The sequence below is a fragment of the Leucopleurus acutus genome (assembly GCF_964270905.1).
Source record: "Leucopleurus acutus genome assembly, chromosome: 10".
Lineage (NCBI taxonomy): Eukaryota > Metazoa > Chordata > Mammalia > Artiodactyla > Delphinidae > Leucopleurus > Leucopleurus acutus.
In genome coordinates, this window is record NC_139153.1 from 70,534,015 (window position 1) to 70,552,977 (window position 18,963).

The 18,963-nt window shown below is 51.4% G+C and overlaps 1 protein-coding gene across 5 annotated transcripts in view; it reads left to right on the forward strand.

Moving 5' to 3' along the window:
- Positions 1 to 18,963, forward strand: part of DAAM2 (dishevelled associated activator of morphogenesis 2) — a 113,499-nt gene that overhangs the window by 79,101 nt on the left and 15,435 nt on the right. For 4 of the 5 annotated variants that reach the window (XR_014326490.1, XM_082847519.1, XM_082847521.1 and 1 more), the window contains exons 7-16: positions 848 to 958; positions 2,150 to 2,253; positions 3,669 to 3,735; positions 5,013 to 5,130; positions 7,126 to 7,255; positions 10,548 to 10,606; positions 10,751 to 10,935; positions 11,473 to 11,772; positions 15,884 to 15,991; positions 18,337 to 18,363. Coding sequence is in view for 4 of the 5 variants with exons in the window: in XM_082847519.1 (XP_082703645.1) it covers positions 848 to 958; positions 2,150 to 2,253; positions 3,669 to 3,735; positions 5,013 to 5,130; positions 7,126 to 7,255; positions 10,548 to 10,606; positions 10,751 to 10,935; positions 11,473 to 11,772; positions 15,884 to 15,991; positions 18,337 to 18,363 (1,209 nt within the window). In the remaining variant the exon portion in view is untranslated. The remainder of the gene's footprint in view (positions 1 to 847; positions 959 to 2,149; positions 2,254 to 3,668; positions 3,736 to 5,012; positions 5,131 to 7,125; positions 7,256 to 10,547; positions 10,607 to 10,750; positions 10,936 to 11,472; positions 11,773 to 15,883; positions 15,992 to 18,336; positions 18,364 to 18,963) is intronic. The other variant, XM_082847522.1, reaches the window with a different exon arrangement.

Consider the following 18,963-nt stretch of genomic DNA (forward strand, 5'->3'; position numbering starts at 1 on the left):
ATAAGTATAGTGTCTTGGTACTAAGTCTTAATAGATGTGAACTGTTATCACAAACGTTATGGTTTATCCCCCACTATAGACTATATGTTTGTTCTGTCATCAAACATTTTAAAGCACCTACTCTGTTCAGAAAGTGACCCCTGACCCTTTGCAGAAGATGCAAAGGAGGTAAAAGGTAATGTCCATGCTGTCAAGGAGCTGGGCAGGGAATACAGTTACTCTTGGTATCCTCGGGGGATTGGTCCCAGGACCCTCGTGGATACCAAAACCTGTGGATACTTAAATGTCTTATATGAAAGAGTGTAGTATTTGCATATAACCTATGCACATCCTTCTGTATACTTTAAATCATCTCTGGATTACTTATAGGACCTAATATAATGTAAATGCTCTGTAAATAACTAAGTACCATATAAATGCTATGTAAACAGTTACTGGTGTTCAGCAAATTCAAATTTTGCTTTTTGGAACTTTCTGAAATTTAAAAAACATATATATTTTCAACCTGGCATTGGTTGAATCTGCACATGTGGGACCCACAGATATGGAGGGCTGAGGAGCTGTAAACAGCTGTAAAGTGCTAAAACATCTTTTCAGCATCACCCAGCAAAATAAAGCAAGTCCTCAAGGCTGAGTAGACAGGAGAATAAGGTAGGACTGGGGCTGAGATGTAGAGAGGCAAAGGATGCTTCCTGGAAGAGGTGAGCTTTAGGGAAGATCCAAGATGAGATTGGATAGATTGGGTAGAGAGAACACATGGGGCATTCTGGGCGATCGGAATGGCAGGAGCAAAGGCACAGAGGCTGGACTCACAGGATCCTGAGCCCTCCTCTCTTCTTCCATCCAGACCCTGCTGAATGAGCTGGACCGAAGTCTAGGCCGGTACCGAGATGAAGTGAATCTGAAAACAGCCATCATGTCCTTTATCAACGCTGTCCTCAATGCTGGCGCTGGAGAGGTGAGGCATCTTCTCTGTGCCCTTGCTGGGCCCTGACTTTCCGGACCTGGGGAAGAGGGCGTGAGTGCTGCCTGGGGACGTGGCAGAGGGTCAGTGTGGCTGACACTACCATCCCTGTCCTCAGATTATCTGTATCACCTCTTGCCTCCTTCACGTGGGGCCAAGAAAGAACAGCTTGTCATAAACCTCCCTGTCACGAGCGGTTCCTGGGGAGCTTCCTGCCTGGGTCACCTCATGCATTATGTGTGTCATGGACAAACTCCAAGCTTGTCTGGCTGATGACTGTTTAGGATGGTGGGGGATCATTGATGGGAGGAGGGCAAGTGTTGGCCCTTCTTTCTAGAGCTTTCTAAAGACCTGCTTCTGGACTCATTTCTGGGGAGCTGATCACGCTCTTCTAGCACCTTCTGTTTGGAGGTGTGACTTCTGATTTTCCTTCTTTTGGGGTCAGAATGGGATTCCCAGACCTTAAAAATAGCAACCGTCGAAGAAGAACTTGAAGAGCAGGTGAACCCCCCAAATGCTAAGGCAATCAGGTGCCCCAGTCAAGGTCAGCTTGTTGGAAGGTCAAAAGGGGCAATTTAATGATCTCTGCTTCTCCCTCTTTTCTGCCGGCATACTTTTTTTTGCGTCCCGTCCTGATGACCTGAGTTAGGTGGGGTGGATTGGGGGAATTACCTGTCCCTAAGATGCTGATGTCACCTGAGTCAGTCCTAGCTATTTATGCTGACATCTGTTCTGGTTAGTTGCTAACCATACCTCACCAAGCAGTTCTTATGAATATCGTTCCTGTAGGTAAGTGATATCATGCCCATTTAACTGATGAGGAAACTAAGACTTGCAAAAGTCACAAAACCAGTAAGTGACAGAGCAGGGACTGGAACCAAGAAATGTCTGGTTCCAAAGTGTGTGCTCCATATCACTCTTCAACACTAATCTTTGAGGCCAAAAACTTAGAGAAAACTGGTGAAGGACTTAAAGGAAGTGAGGCAGGAGAGCTAAAGGGAGTAAATAACAAGGTCAGAGGATGTCTCCTCCCACCCTTTCTTGCAACTCTGGGACTCGAAGCAGTTCTGATGAGTTTGCTGCAGGGGATGTGGTGGGACTGGAGTGGCAGTGAGGGGGCCCCTGGGGACTCCTGTGGAAATTGAGACCAGCCAGTGAGTCTGGTCCTCCCTTGGTGACCCCCAGGATAATCTGGAGTTCCGTCTACATCTACGGTACGAGTTCCTGATGCTGGGGATACAGCCTGTGATTGACAAACTCCGGCAGCACGAGAATGCCATCCTGGACAAGTAAGGCCCAAGTCACCCGTCCCCATGCAAACCTACAGTGACAACGCCTCAGTGGGGGATGGTCAGGACTCCTGTAGAGGTTTCTGTTTCCCTGGAGACCGCCTCCCGCACCCAGCATCGATTCAGAAGCAGCTCTGGGGGGGGGGGGGGCGGGAGGTGGACAGCTCCCCCACCTTCTTGTCTCACATCACCTATGCCCCTGCCTGTCCTCTTTGCTGACCTCCTGTCTGATCTCTGATGTTCTAGGCAGGTGGACCCAGTAGTCCTCCACTGTGGCAGTACTGCCCGCTGCGGGGAATTTGGAACCATGTAGGGGTGTTCTTTGGTTTTCAAACTGGCCGGTGGGGGACACTACTGGCATCGGTTGTAGGGAGCCAGGAATGTTAAACGTCCCGCAGCGCCCGGCCGCTCAACCAAGAAATGCTCCCCGTCAAGGTGCAAAAGCTCCTGTGCATCACTAGTGAGCCTCTCTGCTTCCACCCCACTCGCACAGGCTATGTTATCACGTTAGGTCTTAAGGGAGAGAGAATGGGTCCTTTTGTGGTGGCGTGGAGGAGTGGGTGGGGTAGAAGAGGAGAGATTGGCTTTGGGTGGGGACATGGGACAGTACTGTTTGCAGGGCAGGAATAGAGATGCCAGACGTAGAGAACGGACATGCGGGCACAGGGGAGGAAGGGGAGGGTGAGACAAATTGGGAGATTGGGATTGACATATATGCACTGTCATGTGTAAAATAGAGAGCTAGTGGGAACCTGCTAGATAGCACAGGGAGATCAGCTCAGTGCTCTGCGGTGACCTAGATGGGTGGGATGGGGGGCGGGGAGGGAGGGAGGTCCAGGAGGGAGGGAGGTCCAAGTGGGAGGGGGTATATATATATAGCTGATTCACTTTGTTGTACAGCAGAAACTAACACAACATTGTAAAGCAATTATACTCCAATAAAAAAGAAAAAAAAGAACACTGGGGAAGGTAGAGGTAGGGCAGTGGTCCTTGACTGCAGGTGCCAGGGGACATCTGGCAGCTCCTGGAGACATTTTGTGGTTGTCACAAAGTGGGGGATTCTGCTGGCGTCTGGTGGGTAGTGGTCAGGGATGCTGGTACACATCTTGGAACTCACACACCCACCTCCCAAAGCCAGGGATGACCCAGCCCCAAATGTCAGTAGTTCTGAACTTGTGAAAGCCCGATGGAAGGTGATAGGACCCTCGGTTGGCCTCCCCGAGGGATGGGCATGGGATTCTGTAAAGGAGGAGAGTGTTGACCTATAGGCAGCTGGCTTCTTTCTGGCTTTGCCTTGGCCTCACCTGAATGAAGCCTTCAGATTGAGTCAGTGGGGGGCTTGGAAGGGCTGTAACCCTCACCCGGGGCTGGCCTGGTGGTGATGTCTACTCCCTGTATCCCCCTGTCCTGTCTAGGCATTTGGACTTCTTCGAGATGGTCCGGAACGAGGATGACCTGGAGCTAGCCAGGAGGTTTGACATGGTGAGGAGCCTGCAAGGATGGGGCGACTGCAGTGGGTCCCAGATGCCGTGCTGTGGTAGGTCCGGTGTTGGCTGGGTTCCCTGGTGGGTGCCTCCACGGCCAGGTCCCGCTTCTGGAGCCCTGGCAGTATGGCTCTGCCAGGCCTCACCAGCAGACCCTAACTGGGGAGAGAATCTCCCACTGCAAGCCCCAAAGGAAAGACAGACAATTCTTACACATGGTTCCTCTCAAATGCCTCCCCTGGGATGACTTTCTCTGTGTCTTCCAGTAATTTCCTGAGATACCTTTCCCCATCACTAACCTGATCATGCTTAGCAAACAACATCATTTCCATTTTAGCCTTGGTAACCCTGAAAATCCACACGTCTGCTGCTTAAATATTGTGTTATAAAATCCCTACCCACATGGAGACCTCCTTTGGGGTGGTGCTTCAGTAGCCGAGCACCATCCCTTTATATTCTAAAAAAAAAAGCCCTGAATTTAAAGAGAAGGAAACTGATGTTAGCAAAGGACAAGCAGCTTGCTGTTGTCACACAACGGCAGAGTCGGTCTGGAATTTGCACCCGTGAACCTATGCCATGTGCTCCTTGACTCAGCCAGGTCCCTGCTTCCTTCCCTTAGTTTGAATCAGTAGTTCTCAACCAGGGGAGATTTTACTTCCCTTGGGGACACCTGCAATGTTTAGAGACATTCTTAGCTGTCGCAACAGGTGTGAGGAAGATGCCCCTGACGTCTGGTAGATGTAGGGCCAGGATGCTGCCGAACAGCCCACAATGAACAGGACAGCCTCCCACAACAAAGAACCATCCAGTCCAAGGTGCTGGTGGCGCCGAGGTTGGGAAACCCTGGTTTATATAATTAGCACAGCTCTCTCCTCCTTTTCTCTGCACGTCTCTCTCTCTTTTTTTTTTTTTTTTTTTTTTTTTGCGGTACGCGGGCGTCTCACTGTTGTGGCCTCTCCCGTTGCGGAGCACAGGCTCCGGATGCACAGGCTCAGCGGCCATGGCTCACGGGCCCAGCCGCTCCCCGGCATGTGGGATCCTCCCGGACCGGGGCACGAACCCGTGTCCCCTGCATCGGCAGGCGGACTCTCAACCACTGCGCCGCCAGGGAAGCCCATGCCCGTCTCTTTTTTAAGCCTGGACCGGAGGCAGGAAAGGAATGCTGCTGCCGGACGGGGCTCAGTGGATGAAAGCAGGGTCTTCTCCCTCCCCATTCTCTCCCTCTGCTGCCTTCCCCTCCCCTCTCCCCATTCACTATGCCCTCCACACCCTCAGGTCCACATCGACACCAAGAGTGCTTCCCAGATGTTTGAGCTGATCCACAAGAAACTGAAGCACACAGAGGCCTACCCCTGCCTGCTGTCTGTCCTGCACCACTGCCTGCAGATGCCCTGTGAGTAGCTCCCTCAGCCGGCCTGAGCCCCTGGCCCGGGGCAGCTAGAGACAAGGTGTCAGAAGCTCTCAGGGTTGGGAAGTCTCCCCATGTTTCCCCCTGCACCCCAGTTCCCAGGAGGCCAGGCCATAGGACTCAGGCCCGTGCTCTTCCCTTCCTCCTGGGGGTCAGGACTTACACTGTCCCCCAGCAGAGGAGCGGGGGACTCAGCCCTGAGCAATGCCATCATCCTGGTCCAACAAGTGGGAGCTTGATCCCTAAAGGATCCAACAGCTCTGACTGCCAGCTTGTGGCGGGGTCGTGATTGTTCTCCTCAGGGCGTTCCAAAAAGGAGTTTTGTGCTTGCGGGGAGCAGCACAGCTGTGGGAAGAGTGTGCCTTGCCTTTTTTTTTTTTTTTTTTAAGATTTTATTAACTTCTCTATCTAGCCCTTGCTGGCTCCCATCCTACCACCCTTGTTCCTGACTCACTTTACAAATACCAAATGTCAGTATCTATAGAAGCAGATGCTAAGCTCTTACGATCCAGGTGTGCCCGGTGACTGAATAAATTATACATAATTACTAATAGCCACGCCAGCATGCAATTGGAAATGAGCTATAACTGCACCATTTGGTACTGAAGCTCTTCATAAAATAGAATATTTGGAAACTGGCATGGCCCAACAGAATGGTCAGGCGAGACAGACTCGCTTTAGTGGTGATGATGTTGGTGTTGGTAATCAAGGTGGTGGTGACAACTACAATTTATCGTCGCCATCTCTGGGCTGGGTGTGATGGGAGGTCTATTAAGATAGTGTCTCTGTACCTCAGAATGGCTTAAGGAGTGTGTGTTATTATCTCCAATTCACAGTGAGTGAACCTGAGGCTCAGTGAGTCTGTACCTATGAAGGAATTTTGTTTCTTTGGGGTCAGGGCTTTAGATGAAACACATTCTACTTCTGTGAACACAGGCTTTACCCTGTGTTCCTGGTTGAAAGGTAAATGGAAAACGATGGCCACTTTGCAATGCATGTGTCAGTGGATTGATAGAAAGGAGGACAGACACAGTGACCTGGACCAGGAAGCTGCCAGCTCTCCAAAACTCAGTCTAGAAAGTCTTCGTGGAAGACGTGGGAAATCCGACTTCTGCTCACATGACTTCCTGTGTTTAGTGCTCCAAGGGCATTGTGAACGGGTCCCTCTGTTCTGCCTCCAAATGGGGCTGTGCCGATGTGACCTTCCACTTTGTGGGCATTAGGGCTTGCCTTTGAGGCCAGAATCATGCTGCTTGACCTCCCCTTGGTGGTCAGTAGAAACAAAGTACTTGGATCAAGAACCAAGGAAGAGGAGCTTGTGGCCATCACGTGAAAAGAAAGTCCACGTCCAGCCAGACTACGATTAGACGGGGATGCCCGTGGGGCCCTGTGCAGGTGCAACACACGATGCCTTTGCCTTCACAGTTCAGGGTCACCTTCACCACGAAATCTGCCAGGATTCCACAGCCACTTCTTCAGCCCATTCTGACCCCCTCTCAGTGTGCGCCTGTAATGAGTCTCCATTCACCTTCCTCTGTAGGACAATAGCATTGATAATCCTAAAACCTTTTCTTTCAAAAAAATTTTCCCTGGAGACTTCATTATTCAGCGTGTAATGTCTGGAGCAGATTTACTTTCTTAAATGTGCTTTTTGAAGATAATTGTAAAAAAGCAATTTGCATTCCCCAGGCATAGGATACTCAGGGTACCAACAGGGAAGAAGACGGCCAGAAAGCATTTCAGGGAATAGAGAAATATATCTAGACGGTTGACACATTCATAAAAGGTCAGTTGCAGATGAGCAAGAAATGATAGGATTTATGAGTCTTCAGTATCCGTAGTTGCATTGCCTCCCCAGTCAGACGGGGAGCTTGTCAAGGGAGGGGAGGGACTCACCTCCCCAGCCTGGCCCCAGGGAGTGACGCAGGGCCCCAGGGGGTTCCGGGGCTCAGTAAAGATATGATGCCTGTCATCCCTCAGACAAGCGGAACTTCCAGCAGTGGCAGCTCCTGGACCGCATCCTCCAGCAGATCGTCCTCCAGGATGAGAGGGGCGTGGATCCTGACCTGGCTCCCTTGGAGAACTTCAACGTCAAGAACATCGTCAACATGTGAGCAGTGGCCATCCCTCACCTGTCTTCCTCTTCCTTCCCCATCCCTCTCCTACTAGGGGTCTCACCAGCGAAACCTCAGCTCCCTCTCTCCAGCCCAGACACCTCCAATAGGCCTTGAGCAAAATCAACAGAGCTCCCCGAGATAATGGAAATGTTCCACACACACACTGTCCAAATGCGGCTGCTGAGCCCTTGACGTGTGGCTAGCGTGACTGAGGAACTGAGTGTTACATTTCATTTAATTTTCATTAAATTCAAGTACTCACGTGACATGGCTGGCGACCACCGTATTGGATAGCACAGGTTTAAAGGGGGTGTACGCAACTCGCCGTGATCCACTGCATTCAGTGGATTGAGGGGGAATTACACGTATCAACATGGAGGAGAAGTCAGCAAACTATGGCTACAGGCTAACCCCCGCGCTCCAGCTTGTTTCGTATGGTCCACGAGCCAAGAATAGTTTTACATTTTAAAAGAGTTGTTAAAAACAAACACAAGAATATATGACAGAGACTGTACAGGGTATATAAAACCGAAAATAGTTACTCTGGCTCTTTAGAGAAGGTCTCCCAACCACTGAAAATAGAGCATGACAATTTATTCATGAGGCTGTTGGAAAACGAGGTCAGAGCCTAAGGTCTCTGGCTTATCATCTTTGACCCTGGGTGTAGAGAAGCACCGAGAAATGAGTTTAAAGTCGTGTCAGCTAATAATCAGGCCTCATGTTAGCACACTGATTTTTAATTTTAAACTTTTACTTTCAGTATAAGCCTAAGTCAGTTGCCCTTAAGGAGACGAACTGGCTCTCAAGGATTCATTGTGCTGCATCGCAAAGCCAAGGAGAAAATGATTTCTGAACTATTCACGCTACTGTTTTCGTTGGCACAAATAGCTGGGTGTTGGTGTAGTCAAAATCCTAACTGGTATCTTGGACGAGTACGACTAGGAAAGTAATCAAAAGGCAGCTTTATTTATTTTTTGAAGTTTTTTAAATTTAATTTTTCTTTTATATTGGAGTATAGTTGATTTACAATGGTGTGTTCGTTTCAGGTGTACAGCAAAGTGATTCGGTTATACATATATCCATTCTTTTTCAGATTCATATTTCCCATATAGATTATTACAGAATATTGAGTAGAGTTCCCTGTGCTATACAGTAGGTCCTTGCCGATTATCTATTTTATATATAGTAGTGTGTACATTAATCCCAAACTCCTAACTTATCTCGCCCCCTCACCTTTCCCTTTTGGTAACCATAAGTTTGTTTTTGAAGTCTTCGAGTCTGTTTCTGTCTTGTAAGTAAGTTCATTTGTATCTTTTTTTTTAGATTCCACACATACACATAAGTGAAATCATAAGATATTCGTCTTTGTCTGACTTCGCTTAGTATGATAATCTCTAGGTCCATGCATGTTGCTGCAAATGCCATCGTTTCATTCTTTTCTATGGCAGAGTAATAGTCCATTGTATATGTGCCACATCTTCTTTATCCATTCCTCTGTCAATGGACATTTAGGTTGCTTCCATGTCTTGGCTATTGTAAATAGTGAAGGCAGCTTTATTTTTATCTTCTACTAATTCTTTACATTACTTAGTGGGGAAGCTGTTCCTCTGCCAGAGGATGACGACTCCTCAGGTGCAATGAAGTTTTTGCTGCTTCTTGGACAATGGGAGTCCTAAGCTCACTTTCAGCTGCCAACATAGCCTCAAATCTGCAAGTAGAAGGGCTAGTCTCAGACGTGAATCAATATTCTAGATTGGATTTAGCCTTGAGTCTCTCTCCGTGGACTGGGGCTGGAAGCTGCAGTGGGAAGAGAGTGTGAGAGTGTGTGTGTGTGTGTGTGTGTGTGTGTGTGTGTGTGTGTGTGTGAGTGAGTGAGTGTGATGGTTGGCTTCTTTCTCTGTGTTCTGTTTCTCTTCTAGCCCCTTCTACCCCACACCCCTTTCCTCTAGCTAACCATTTTCTGACCCCCACCAGAGGCAGCATGGGGGCAGGAAGGAGAAAGGGAAAAGGCCCTACTTGATCAGGTAACTTAGTAAACAGGCTTCCTGCTCTCTGGGCTTGGCACATGGATAAAGATATGACATGTATTCCTGGGGTCTTCAGAAGTTCCTTGCTGGGTGCCTCTCGCTACAAAACCCTGGTCACTGGAGACACATGTTTTTCTTTTTTTTCCTCCAGGCCTGCTTGGCACCATCCCTTCCATCAGGTCCTGATTCACTGGCAATACAATACACGTAGACGTACACTGTTGAAGTGTCCAGATGGACTTTTTGGATGAGACTTAGAATAGCTTCAGCCTAATTCCTCCACGATGCTCTCTGGCTCATGAGAAACCCTCATGCAATCTCTCATACTAACAAATTCTTGGAGTGTCATGGGTCTCCGCCTACCCTCTGGACCTGCCTAGCCCCAGTCCACCATGCCTCCCTCCCGGTGTCAGGGAACATGGGTCAGACCCTCTGGGTGGGCGCAAAGAAGTCACTTCACTAGGTGGTGCTGAAGGAGGACCCCCCCCCCGCCCCCCACCAGAGAGGATGACAATGGCTCTCTCCAAAGAAATCTGTTCACAAATTATTTCCCCCATCATACTTCACTCCCTCTTTATATCCTTGACCTGGTTGAGGAGGCCAAGAGTCATGGATCTAACTTCTCTGTGTTTTCACATTTACAAAAGAAATGATTATTGAGATCTCACCTTGGAATTTCACCTCTCTTATACCTTGATGTCTGGGTAAAAGCTCCATTTTCACCGCTTGGAATGAGTTTGACAAGAATGAAGGGGCTTCCTATGATTTAGACACATCCCCTCTTTACCCTCTACCCACTTACTCTGTGTTACTGGGGTGGGCGATTTCTCTTGCTCTCGCACATTGGTCATTGGAAGTCTGGACCATGGTAAGGCCAATATTTTGATCTCTCTCAGATGCGAGAACCTATTTTTACAAAGGAGTACAAATCATTTTACAACTAAGGGAAGCCTGGGATTTAGTCCTGGCTTTACCACGAGTTAGAGGTCATCTCCTTTTCTGGTCTTAGGAGCTTCAACTCTATCCCAGAGGGGTTGGACTCTAAGGGGCCTTTCAGCTTTCTCAGACCATGGAGAGACAGGTAATGAGAACTTGTCAGGGATGGGACCTGGAGAGACATCTGGAGAGTCAAAATCCTAGCCTCCTTGATGTGGCTGGACAGATTGGAGATCAGGGTACCAATGTGGGGAACTGGAAGATGCCATGTCTTCTGGGAAGCTGTGAGCAAACAGTCAGGAGACCCTTCACTCCCTGCCAGGCTCATCAATGAGAACGAAGTGAAACAGTGGCGAGACCAAGCGGAGAAGTTCCGGAAAGGTGAGGGGGCTCTGCCCAAACCCGCTCCCTGCTCCCCACCCCTCCCCTGCCCAGCCGAGGACCCCATTTCCTCCTCTGGAGAAGGACACACACGCATTCACATCCTCTCTTCCCATTTCCCCCCCTGTCCTTCTTCCATCCCAGAACACGCGGAGCTGGTGAGCAGGCTGGAGAGGAAGGAGCGGGAATGCGAGACCAAGACGTTGGAGAGGGAAGAGATGATGCGGACGCTGAACAAGATGAAGGACAAGCTGGCCCGAGAGTCCCAGGAGCTGCGCCAGGCTCGGGGACAAGTGGCAGAGCTGGTGGCCCAACTCAGTGAAATCTCAGTACGTGGCCCCTCCTCTGCTTTTATATAGTTGAGCCGAGACCTTCAGGCCGGTGGGGGGAAGAGCAGGCGTGGGGGGGAGGTGAGGACCCCAGCGTGGAGGAGACCTCAGACCAGGATAGAGGGGACCCTCGAGGCTGCAAGGTTGGCACCTGTGTTAGACAAAAACAGCGTTCCTTCCTCCGGGTGACACTGTCCCAGGAAGCACACCGTGGAAAGCAGAGTGCGGGTGGGGTTTGGGCTCCCCTCCCCCTCTCAGCTGGGTGCCCTTGTGCAGGCCTGTCTGTATCAATCCCGCTGTTGCATGTGATGACTATGACTGTCCACTGTGTCTGTGTTTGCCTTGTGTGTGTATCTGTGTGTTGGATGTTCAGGATGCAGAGGGAGAGAACGGGGCTTAATTGTGTGTGGGAGGTGAGAGCAGGCTTCGGGGTCTAGTCCAGGTGGAGAATAAGAGTAAGGGAAGGCACAGTGCTGGGGGACTCGAAAGGCATCCTTGTTGATGTTTTGTCTTTTTGATGTCTCTGTCTCCCCACAGACAGGACCTGTATCTTCCCCACCTCCCCCTGGGGGCCCACTTACCTTGTCTTCCTCGATGACAACCAGTGACCTGCCTCCACCCCCGCCCCCTCTACCGTTCACCTGCTGTCCCCCACCGCCACCACCCCCCCTACCCCCCGGTGGGCCTCCCACTCCCCCCGGTGCCCCACCTTGCTTCAGTATGGGCCTGCCCCTCCCCCCAGACCCCTTCCCCAGCAGTGATGTCCCGCTCAGGAAGAAGTGTGTCCCCCAGCCTTCACACCCACTGAAGTCCTTCAACTGGGTCAAGCTGAATGAGGTGAGTAGCAAGGAAGAGGTCAGTGGATCCATTCTCCTACAGCCTGGGACAGTTAGCCCTATGGATTGATAGCCCGCTCTTTGCAGATCTCCACCTTGGGTGCTTTCTTTGATGGGAGTGAGGGTAGGCACAGTGGATGCAGAAGATGGGGCTGCAGCTGCCGGGGCACAGGGAGGAGATGGGCTTGGCATGCGGTGATGCTCACACTGGCAGAGCCACCTGCAAACGGAATATGAGTGCGCTGAGGGCTACTGGAGTAATACAGGGCCAAGCGGGGTGCTTTCTAGACGAGACAAGGGCTTGGCTAGAATGTTAAGGATTGGGTTGATTTGAGGAAAAGGGTGGAACATATAGGTGAAGATCTTGGGCCCGGGTCTAGAGATGGACTGAAATGATGAGGCCATGACAGGGTAGCAGGGCAGGGGCAATGAAGAGTTTGATGTCAAGGTGTAGCCATTTTGGCATCCTCCCAGGGGAAGGTGCAAACACTGGCTACTTTTCTAGACTGCTCAGCAGTGAGAGGCCTTCCTGAATATTATCCACGAAGAACCACCCATCCCAGGCCCACATGTGGGAGTTGATTCCTCTATTGGATTCTCATGAGTGTAGAGCAGAGATGCCCTGGGTCACGTTGGACCCCTGGTAATTGAAGGTCACATTGGACCCCTGGTAATTGAAGGACCCCTGGTAATTGAATGTAATCCAGCCTGGACCAAGCACTGCTCTGGTGCTGTACTATAAGAGGACCAGTGGCTTCATCCTTGAGGTAAATAGATACAAGAGAACTGGCCTCAGTTAGCCTGACTCACGTTCACCCTCCAAAAACAGTCTGGAGCTGGGACTGATGGATGCCCTCTGACCTTGTTGTATGGGGCCAGGGGACCAATTCTTGGGGAATTCATTACCATACCACTCGGTGAGCTTAACTTAGCTCCCGTGGAGACTTAGAGTGGGAGGAGACACAGGTTGCTAAGTAGATGGTCGGCTAGTTTGCTAGGTGCCTTCTCCTGGTGGTAGACCAGTTAGCCCGTCAGTCTGAGGCCTGCTTTGTGTAAAGCTTTCTGCTGGGGGCTGTGATGGATGATAATAATAAAAGGTGAGACGTAACGTTGCCCTGAAAGAGCTTTGCATCTGGCAATTAGGAAGTGTGTCCAAGGAAACACCCTGAGGTCCTGGGGATGGGTTGCAGGAGAGGTTCTAACCTCTAACCAAATCAGGTTTGGCTCTAACTAACGGTGTGATCTGCGGAAATCGTTCGTTTCATACCTGTTTGCTTGTCTGCGAGATGATCTCTGATTCCTTCTACCTCTGGTTTTGTTATCTAAGTGGAAAGACGAAGCATGAATATAGCCCATTCATTGCCTCCTGGGCTTCTGATAACGTTTCCAGTCTGAGTTATTCAAATTGTGGAGCCACCTGCTAGCAGCATTTTGAAGGGACATTGTTAAAGTTCGTAACAACTGCATCACACAGCGCTGCCCTGTGGATACTCCTCCGTGGTCACAAGGCCAGCCAGAAAGGCCAGCTGCATACGGGCAGGCAAGCAGCTCTGCAGAACCAAAGGTCGTAGGCGGTGTGGAAACATTCATTGTTCATGATCAGAAATAATATTTTTTTAATTGTGGTTTAAAAAAAAAAAAAGAAAGAATTTTGTTTTTGCTTCCTGTGCTTACAACTTATCACTTAAGGTTTTAAACATGTAATGAAGCGTTGATTAGGCATCTCAACAATTAAGGAAAACAAACAGGGCACCTAATGTTTTTGTAAGATTTTCATCTTAAAGAGCTTCATGCTTAGGCTTTTCTCTGGGGTCCAGTAATAATAAAGCCTATATCAATTCCTCAGGGGCCCGGAGCAGGCCGGAGTCTCATTCCTAGACTGGAAAGTCCAGGTTTGATGGAGTACATGTTGAGGAGCCCTTGTGGGAGATGTAGCAGCAGGGGTGAGGGAGGCGGGGCTTCGAGTCATATTAGTGAACTTATCATCCCGTTCCCAGTCTTTGAGTTGAATGACTAAATTCAGGTTATTTCGTCATTTGGGCTGTAGTTTCCGCATCTGCAAAATGGGGGTAATTACGATAACCAGATCAAAGTGTTGTTGTGAGAATTGACTTAATGCATACAAATTACTTGGAACAGTGACTGACACATAGAAAACCATTAAAATAAGAATATTAGATGCGTTATTATTCGTGGGACTACCACGTGTGCTTTAAGTGTGTTGTCTCCCTTAATCCTCATCCAGTTCAGTCAGGTAGATGTGACGGAGACTCGGTTTCCTTTCATGGGACATGGGAAGAGAAGAGAACCTCTCTGTTTGCCAACAGCTTCCCTTAGGGGCCGTCTGACCCCAAACGCTCGAGGAGGGAAATGTAATGAAATGTGTTTTCGAGAAAGAGTTCTCTGGCTTGTAAAGGATGTCTCTAGAGGGGCAGAAGCCCCAGGAATCTAGACTGGGAGTGGTGAGGTCTCGGCCAGAGGGGTATAAAAATTCAAGAATGATTGTATGAGGTGGGCGCATCTTTAGGATGTAGAGGATGTTAGGAACGGATGTACATCTCTCTGGCCTCAGACCTCAGCTGCACCTTCAAGAAGGGTCGCAGGTCCTTCTGGTGACCATGGCGAAGGGAGAGTGTTTGGGAGACAGTGAGGGGGATCCTGGGTTGTCTGTTGTCTCAGGGGAAACTCTTCCAGATGTTGAACATCCAGCTCTGTCATTCCAGCCCTTTTCCTTCTCATCCTGGCCTCACTGAGAATACGAGCAGTGGGAAGCTTCACCTCTACGGGCCTTCCCTCTCCACCCACCTCCACCCTGCCCCGGTCCGATTCCCCTTCCCATGTTCTTTCTGTCCAGGAGTCTGGTTCCTCATCCCAGCCCCCTTCCCCTGACCCACACATGCTCCTGTACGTACGTACGTACGTACGTACGTACGTACACACACACACACACACACACACACACACACACACACACACACACGCACACACGCACACACGCACACACACACGTTGTTTCTGCCATGAGAAGAATGCGTCTGTGTTGGGATTGGCTGGTTGCCTGCATCCCTTGCTGCTCCGAGCTTCCCAGCCCAGCATTCCACGAGAGGGTCCCTGGCCTTAGGAAGGCCACAGGAATGTCCCCACCCGCCCTGCTCTGGCCTCGCCTCCCCTTTCCAGAGTTTAAGAAAATAAAAGTGAGTGAAGGATACGTTTCTCTCTCGGAGCCTTGCTGAGGGTGATGGAGGGAGGAGGCATCGGCATTAGGAAGGTCCCCGGCTACCCCCAGGCAGAAGGGGGTGGGGAGGTTCTAATTTAAAGGACAGTGAAGCTCTGGACGAGGTGAGGGGTCCTGGGAGGGGGACTCTCATCTTGGCCCTCGAAGCCATTATTGGGATGTTACAAGACCACTAGGGCATTCCTGGCGTGGACAACAGCTCTTCCCCAGATCCCCGGAGTGGGGTTCAGTGCAAGGATCCTACACAGAGGTGGGCAGTGCCTGAGCTGAGAGACCTTGTTATGTAACCCCTGGGTCCATTCCAGTTATGAGGGATGGGACACCCTCTGACCAATGGGAACTTGTGGAAGAGTCTTGCTGGCCTGAGCAGTCACTAAAAAGGGGCCAGGATGTCCCAGCCTTTGGCATTCGTCCACTTTCTGGGAATCTGGGAAAGTGGGAGGAAGACCACTGGGAGAGAAAATGACCACCTCAGATACAGGAAATACAGTCAGCCCTGAAGATTTGAGGATCCCAAGTGTGTGTGGGCACTCTTCCTCTGAGAACACTGGTTTGGTTTGGTTTTTCTGGAAGGAGTTTCATACTCTCCTTTCATACTTGCCCACCCATCACTCCAGCACTCCCTTGATTTCTGGAATGTGCTTACATGTAGCCCCAGGTGAAAAGGAGGAGAAGGAGATTGCCTGTGGCCTCTCCGCTGGAGCAGAGTATTGAAGAGGAGGGGAGGGGGAGGAATCGACCCCCTTCTGAAGGTCTGAGAGCCTGGCTATGGGCCTGTGTGCACCTGGAGGACAGGTGGGGTTAGGGAGGCATCGCGCATCTCCATCATGAAGGAGCTGAGTCAGCCACGGGGTCTCCTCCCTTCCCTGAATCTTAGGAACGTGTCCCTGGCACCATATGGAATGAGATTGATGACATGCAGGTGTTTCGGATTCTGGACCTCGCGGACTTTGAAAAAATGTTTTCAGCTTATCAGAGGCATCAGGTAACACCCTGCCCCCTCTAGCGTCTTGAGTCTTGACTTCACACACACCCTTTGAACTCAACCCTCAGCCCCTCCCTTCCTCTCTTCCTCCCTCCCTCTCCCTTCCACATACACTGAATTGATCTTATTCTTTATCAGGTACCGTGTTCTTTCTGGGGACATAGATATGAGTTAGTGGGGTGCAGTGCATAGGGGGAAACATCCCATTGTATTAGTTTGTATTTGCACATCAAGTGGTGAAATGATACGTTGTCCATTTCTCTCTCTGGTCTTGGAGCACTGGAGGTGGAGTAGCAGGGCCAGGCCACTGTTGACCTTGCTCTTTTTTCTGGCCCTGGGACCTAGGAACTACACCTACAAGGCATTATAACTTTTCCACCACATTTTCTGCTATACTTTCGTCTCCCAACACTCCCAGGAGTCGAGCAGAGGACGTTAATGTTTCAAGGAAGGTGGAGCTGCTTCAGGTCACACTGCGGGGCTGGGGCTGGGGCTGGGGCTGAGGCTGGGGTTGGCCAAGAGAGGCCCTGGCTCTGCTCTGCAGACACTGTGTACAGAGGCTGACCAGCAAGCCTGCTCCTCCCGAGGCAGGACAGGGCTTGGTGTCAGGACGCGCGTGCTCCTGAGGCAGTACCTGCTGGGTTGGCCCAAAATGCCGATTCTCCAACCTCACCCTCCTGTGAATGTGAGGGCCCAGGAATCTGCATTGCAGAGCTGGGGGCCATCCTCTGAGGTCCAACCTGGGCATTAGCAGCCTAGAGGCCTCGGAGCGTTTGCTTCGTCTCTGGCCCGCCTCCCAGGAGTTGTTTCCTCTCCAGGCTGTGCTGTCTTCTTCCATGTTTTCTCCTGACTTCAGGTTCCAGCCCTGAGGACTTCCCCAGGTGCCTGTGAGTGGGGTCTGGGCCCTCATGGCTCCTGGGCAGAGGCAGCATGTCATGGCCGGTCTCCCCACGGCTTTCTGCCGAGGCCAGAGCTGTGGATGACCCTTCCTGAGGGCGGGCAGGACCACGAGCTCGTGTGACTCTCCTGGGCGACCCGCCAAAGGGTGCAGGGAGGGCGGGGCTCTGGCCCTGCCGTAGGGGTCTAGGGAAACCAGATGGTTGTTTGTTTAACTTAAATGTAGGTGCTCTAGGCCTCTGATCCTTTACCCCTAATTCCAGGACGCCCTGTGCCCATGTCCGGCTGGCATGGTACAGGCAGCAGCTGCGGCCCGGCTGGGGCAGGAAGAAGTTCTCTGGAGCATTTGTTGCTCCTGTGATCAGTGCTCCCGAGCCAGGGGTGGAGGGAGTGTGTGCCGGGGGGATGTCAGTCCTGGGCGAGCACACGCCTCCCCCTGTTTTGAGAGTCTTCCTCCGGGCCAGGGTTCCAGCCTGGCCCACCCAGTCTCCAGGGCCCTGAGGTAGGGCTACGGTGGGGGCTGGGGGGAAAGAGGGACTCCGGGGTTTAGGACAGGCTGGGCCTGGGGCCTCCCAGTTTGGGGAGTGGAGTGAAGTGAAGACGGACAGCGCCCTGCTCTGTCTCCCCTCATCTCTCTGAGCCTGCTCAGTCCAGCACCCTGTTTCAGGGCTGGGCTCACCCGCACTACTGTCGCTCTGCAGGTCGCCCGGACTCTGGGGTGTTGAATTCACAGCAGCAAGGCAGGAGACCCAGAGCCTGTGCTGCCCTGGTCGCCTCCTCTTTCTGTCTTGGGGTCCGGGGTGCGTGGGACAGGGACGGGCCTATGAGCGTGGTCTTCCCTCTGTGCCCTCTGCGTGTCCTGAGTTAGTGACTTCAACCTCACCCGGGTCAGGAAGGGAGAACCAGGGGTGGGCTCTGCCCCCTCTGCTCCCTTGGAGATCAAAAGACAGACAAGGGGCAAAGGGTAAGGAGCAAAGTTCAGGGACGCCTGCTTTTCTCTGTCTCAGTGAATACAACTTTCGCGTGCTTTCAGCTCAAGTTCGGTCGTGGTTGGGTCTCCTCCCCTATTTTGAAAGATGCGGGGGTGCAGGAATGCCCTCTGGGCGGATTCCCAGCAGAGGAGCAGGAAGAACTGCAGCTGAGGCCTGGGGTGGGGCAGCTCGGGGGCCTGGTCCGACTGGGGAGTGGTGGTCCCCCTGGGCACGGGGCACTCAGGAGAGGCTGCCTGTCCTCTGCTTGGCCTGGCTTCTCTGAGTGCATGTCTGCAGCTCCCGTTCAGTGCTACTTGCAGGTCTCCATCTCCGACCATGGGGGTCTCACTGGGGTGGGGCAGACGGTAGATGCTGAGGGGTTCCCCGTGTCTCTCCTACTGTTCTTGGGTCCCCAGACCTCTTGGCTAACGTTGTGCATGTTTAATTCTCTATTGGCTGTGGCTGTTACCTGCCTAGGAGCTGATAACTAATCCTTGCCATCAGGTGAGTCACTCCTGGGGCTCTGGGCACTCCAACTTCTAACCGCTGTGCTGGGCTGCTGCCCTGTACTGGGCCCAAAAGAGAGGGCTTGTCAGTTCTACCTTCTGCCTCTTTACCCATCTTAACAGGGTGGCGTCAGGGAGTGTCCCCAAAGAAAAAGCAGAAATGTAGGGAAGGGAGCTAATGCAAGCAGACCCCTACCAGCAGTGGAGGTGAATGTCTACTGGGGTGAAGAGAAAGCTTCTAGGTCTCATGTCTTACCCACTAGGCCCAAGGCAAGGCCGTCCTGTAAGACTGCACAGCCTAGGCACTGGACAATTCCGGGGGCACAATTCACAAAGACAGTGATGTGAGTGGCAGCCCCTGGAGTCGTCCAACCTGGAGCATGTGCTTGGAAGGACCTCCCAAAGGAAGAAACAGTCTCCTGTCTATCTCACCAGGGGCCAAGAGAAGGCCAGGGGATCTTTGATTTCTTGGGAACTGCCCGCTGGAACCCCAGAGGAGAGAACTTTGCAGGGAGTTGTGCCTCAGTTTCCCCACCTCTGAACTTGTGGATGCCCTCCACCCTGGGCACACTGGGCTGTGCCTGAAGTCCCCAGGGAG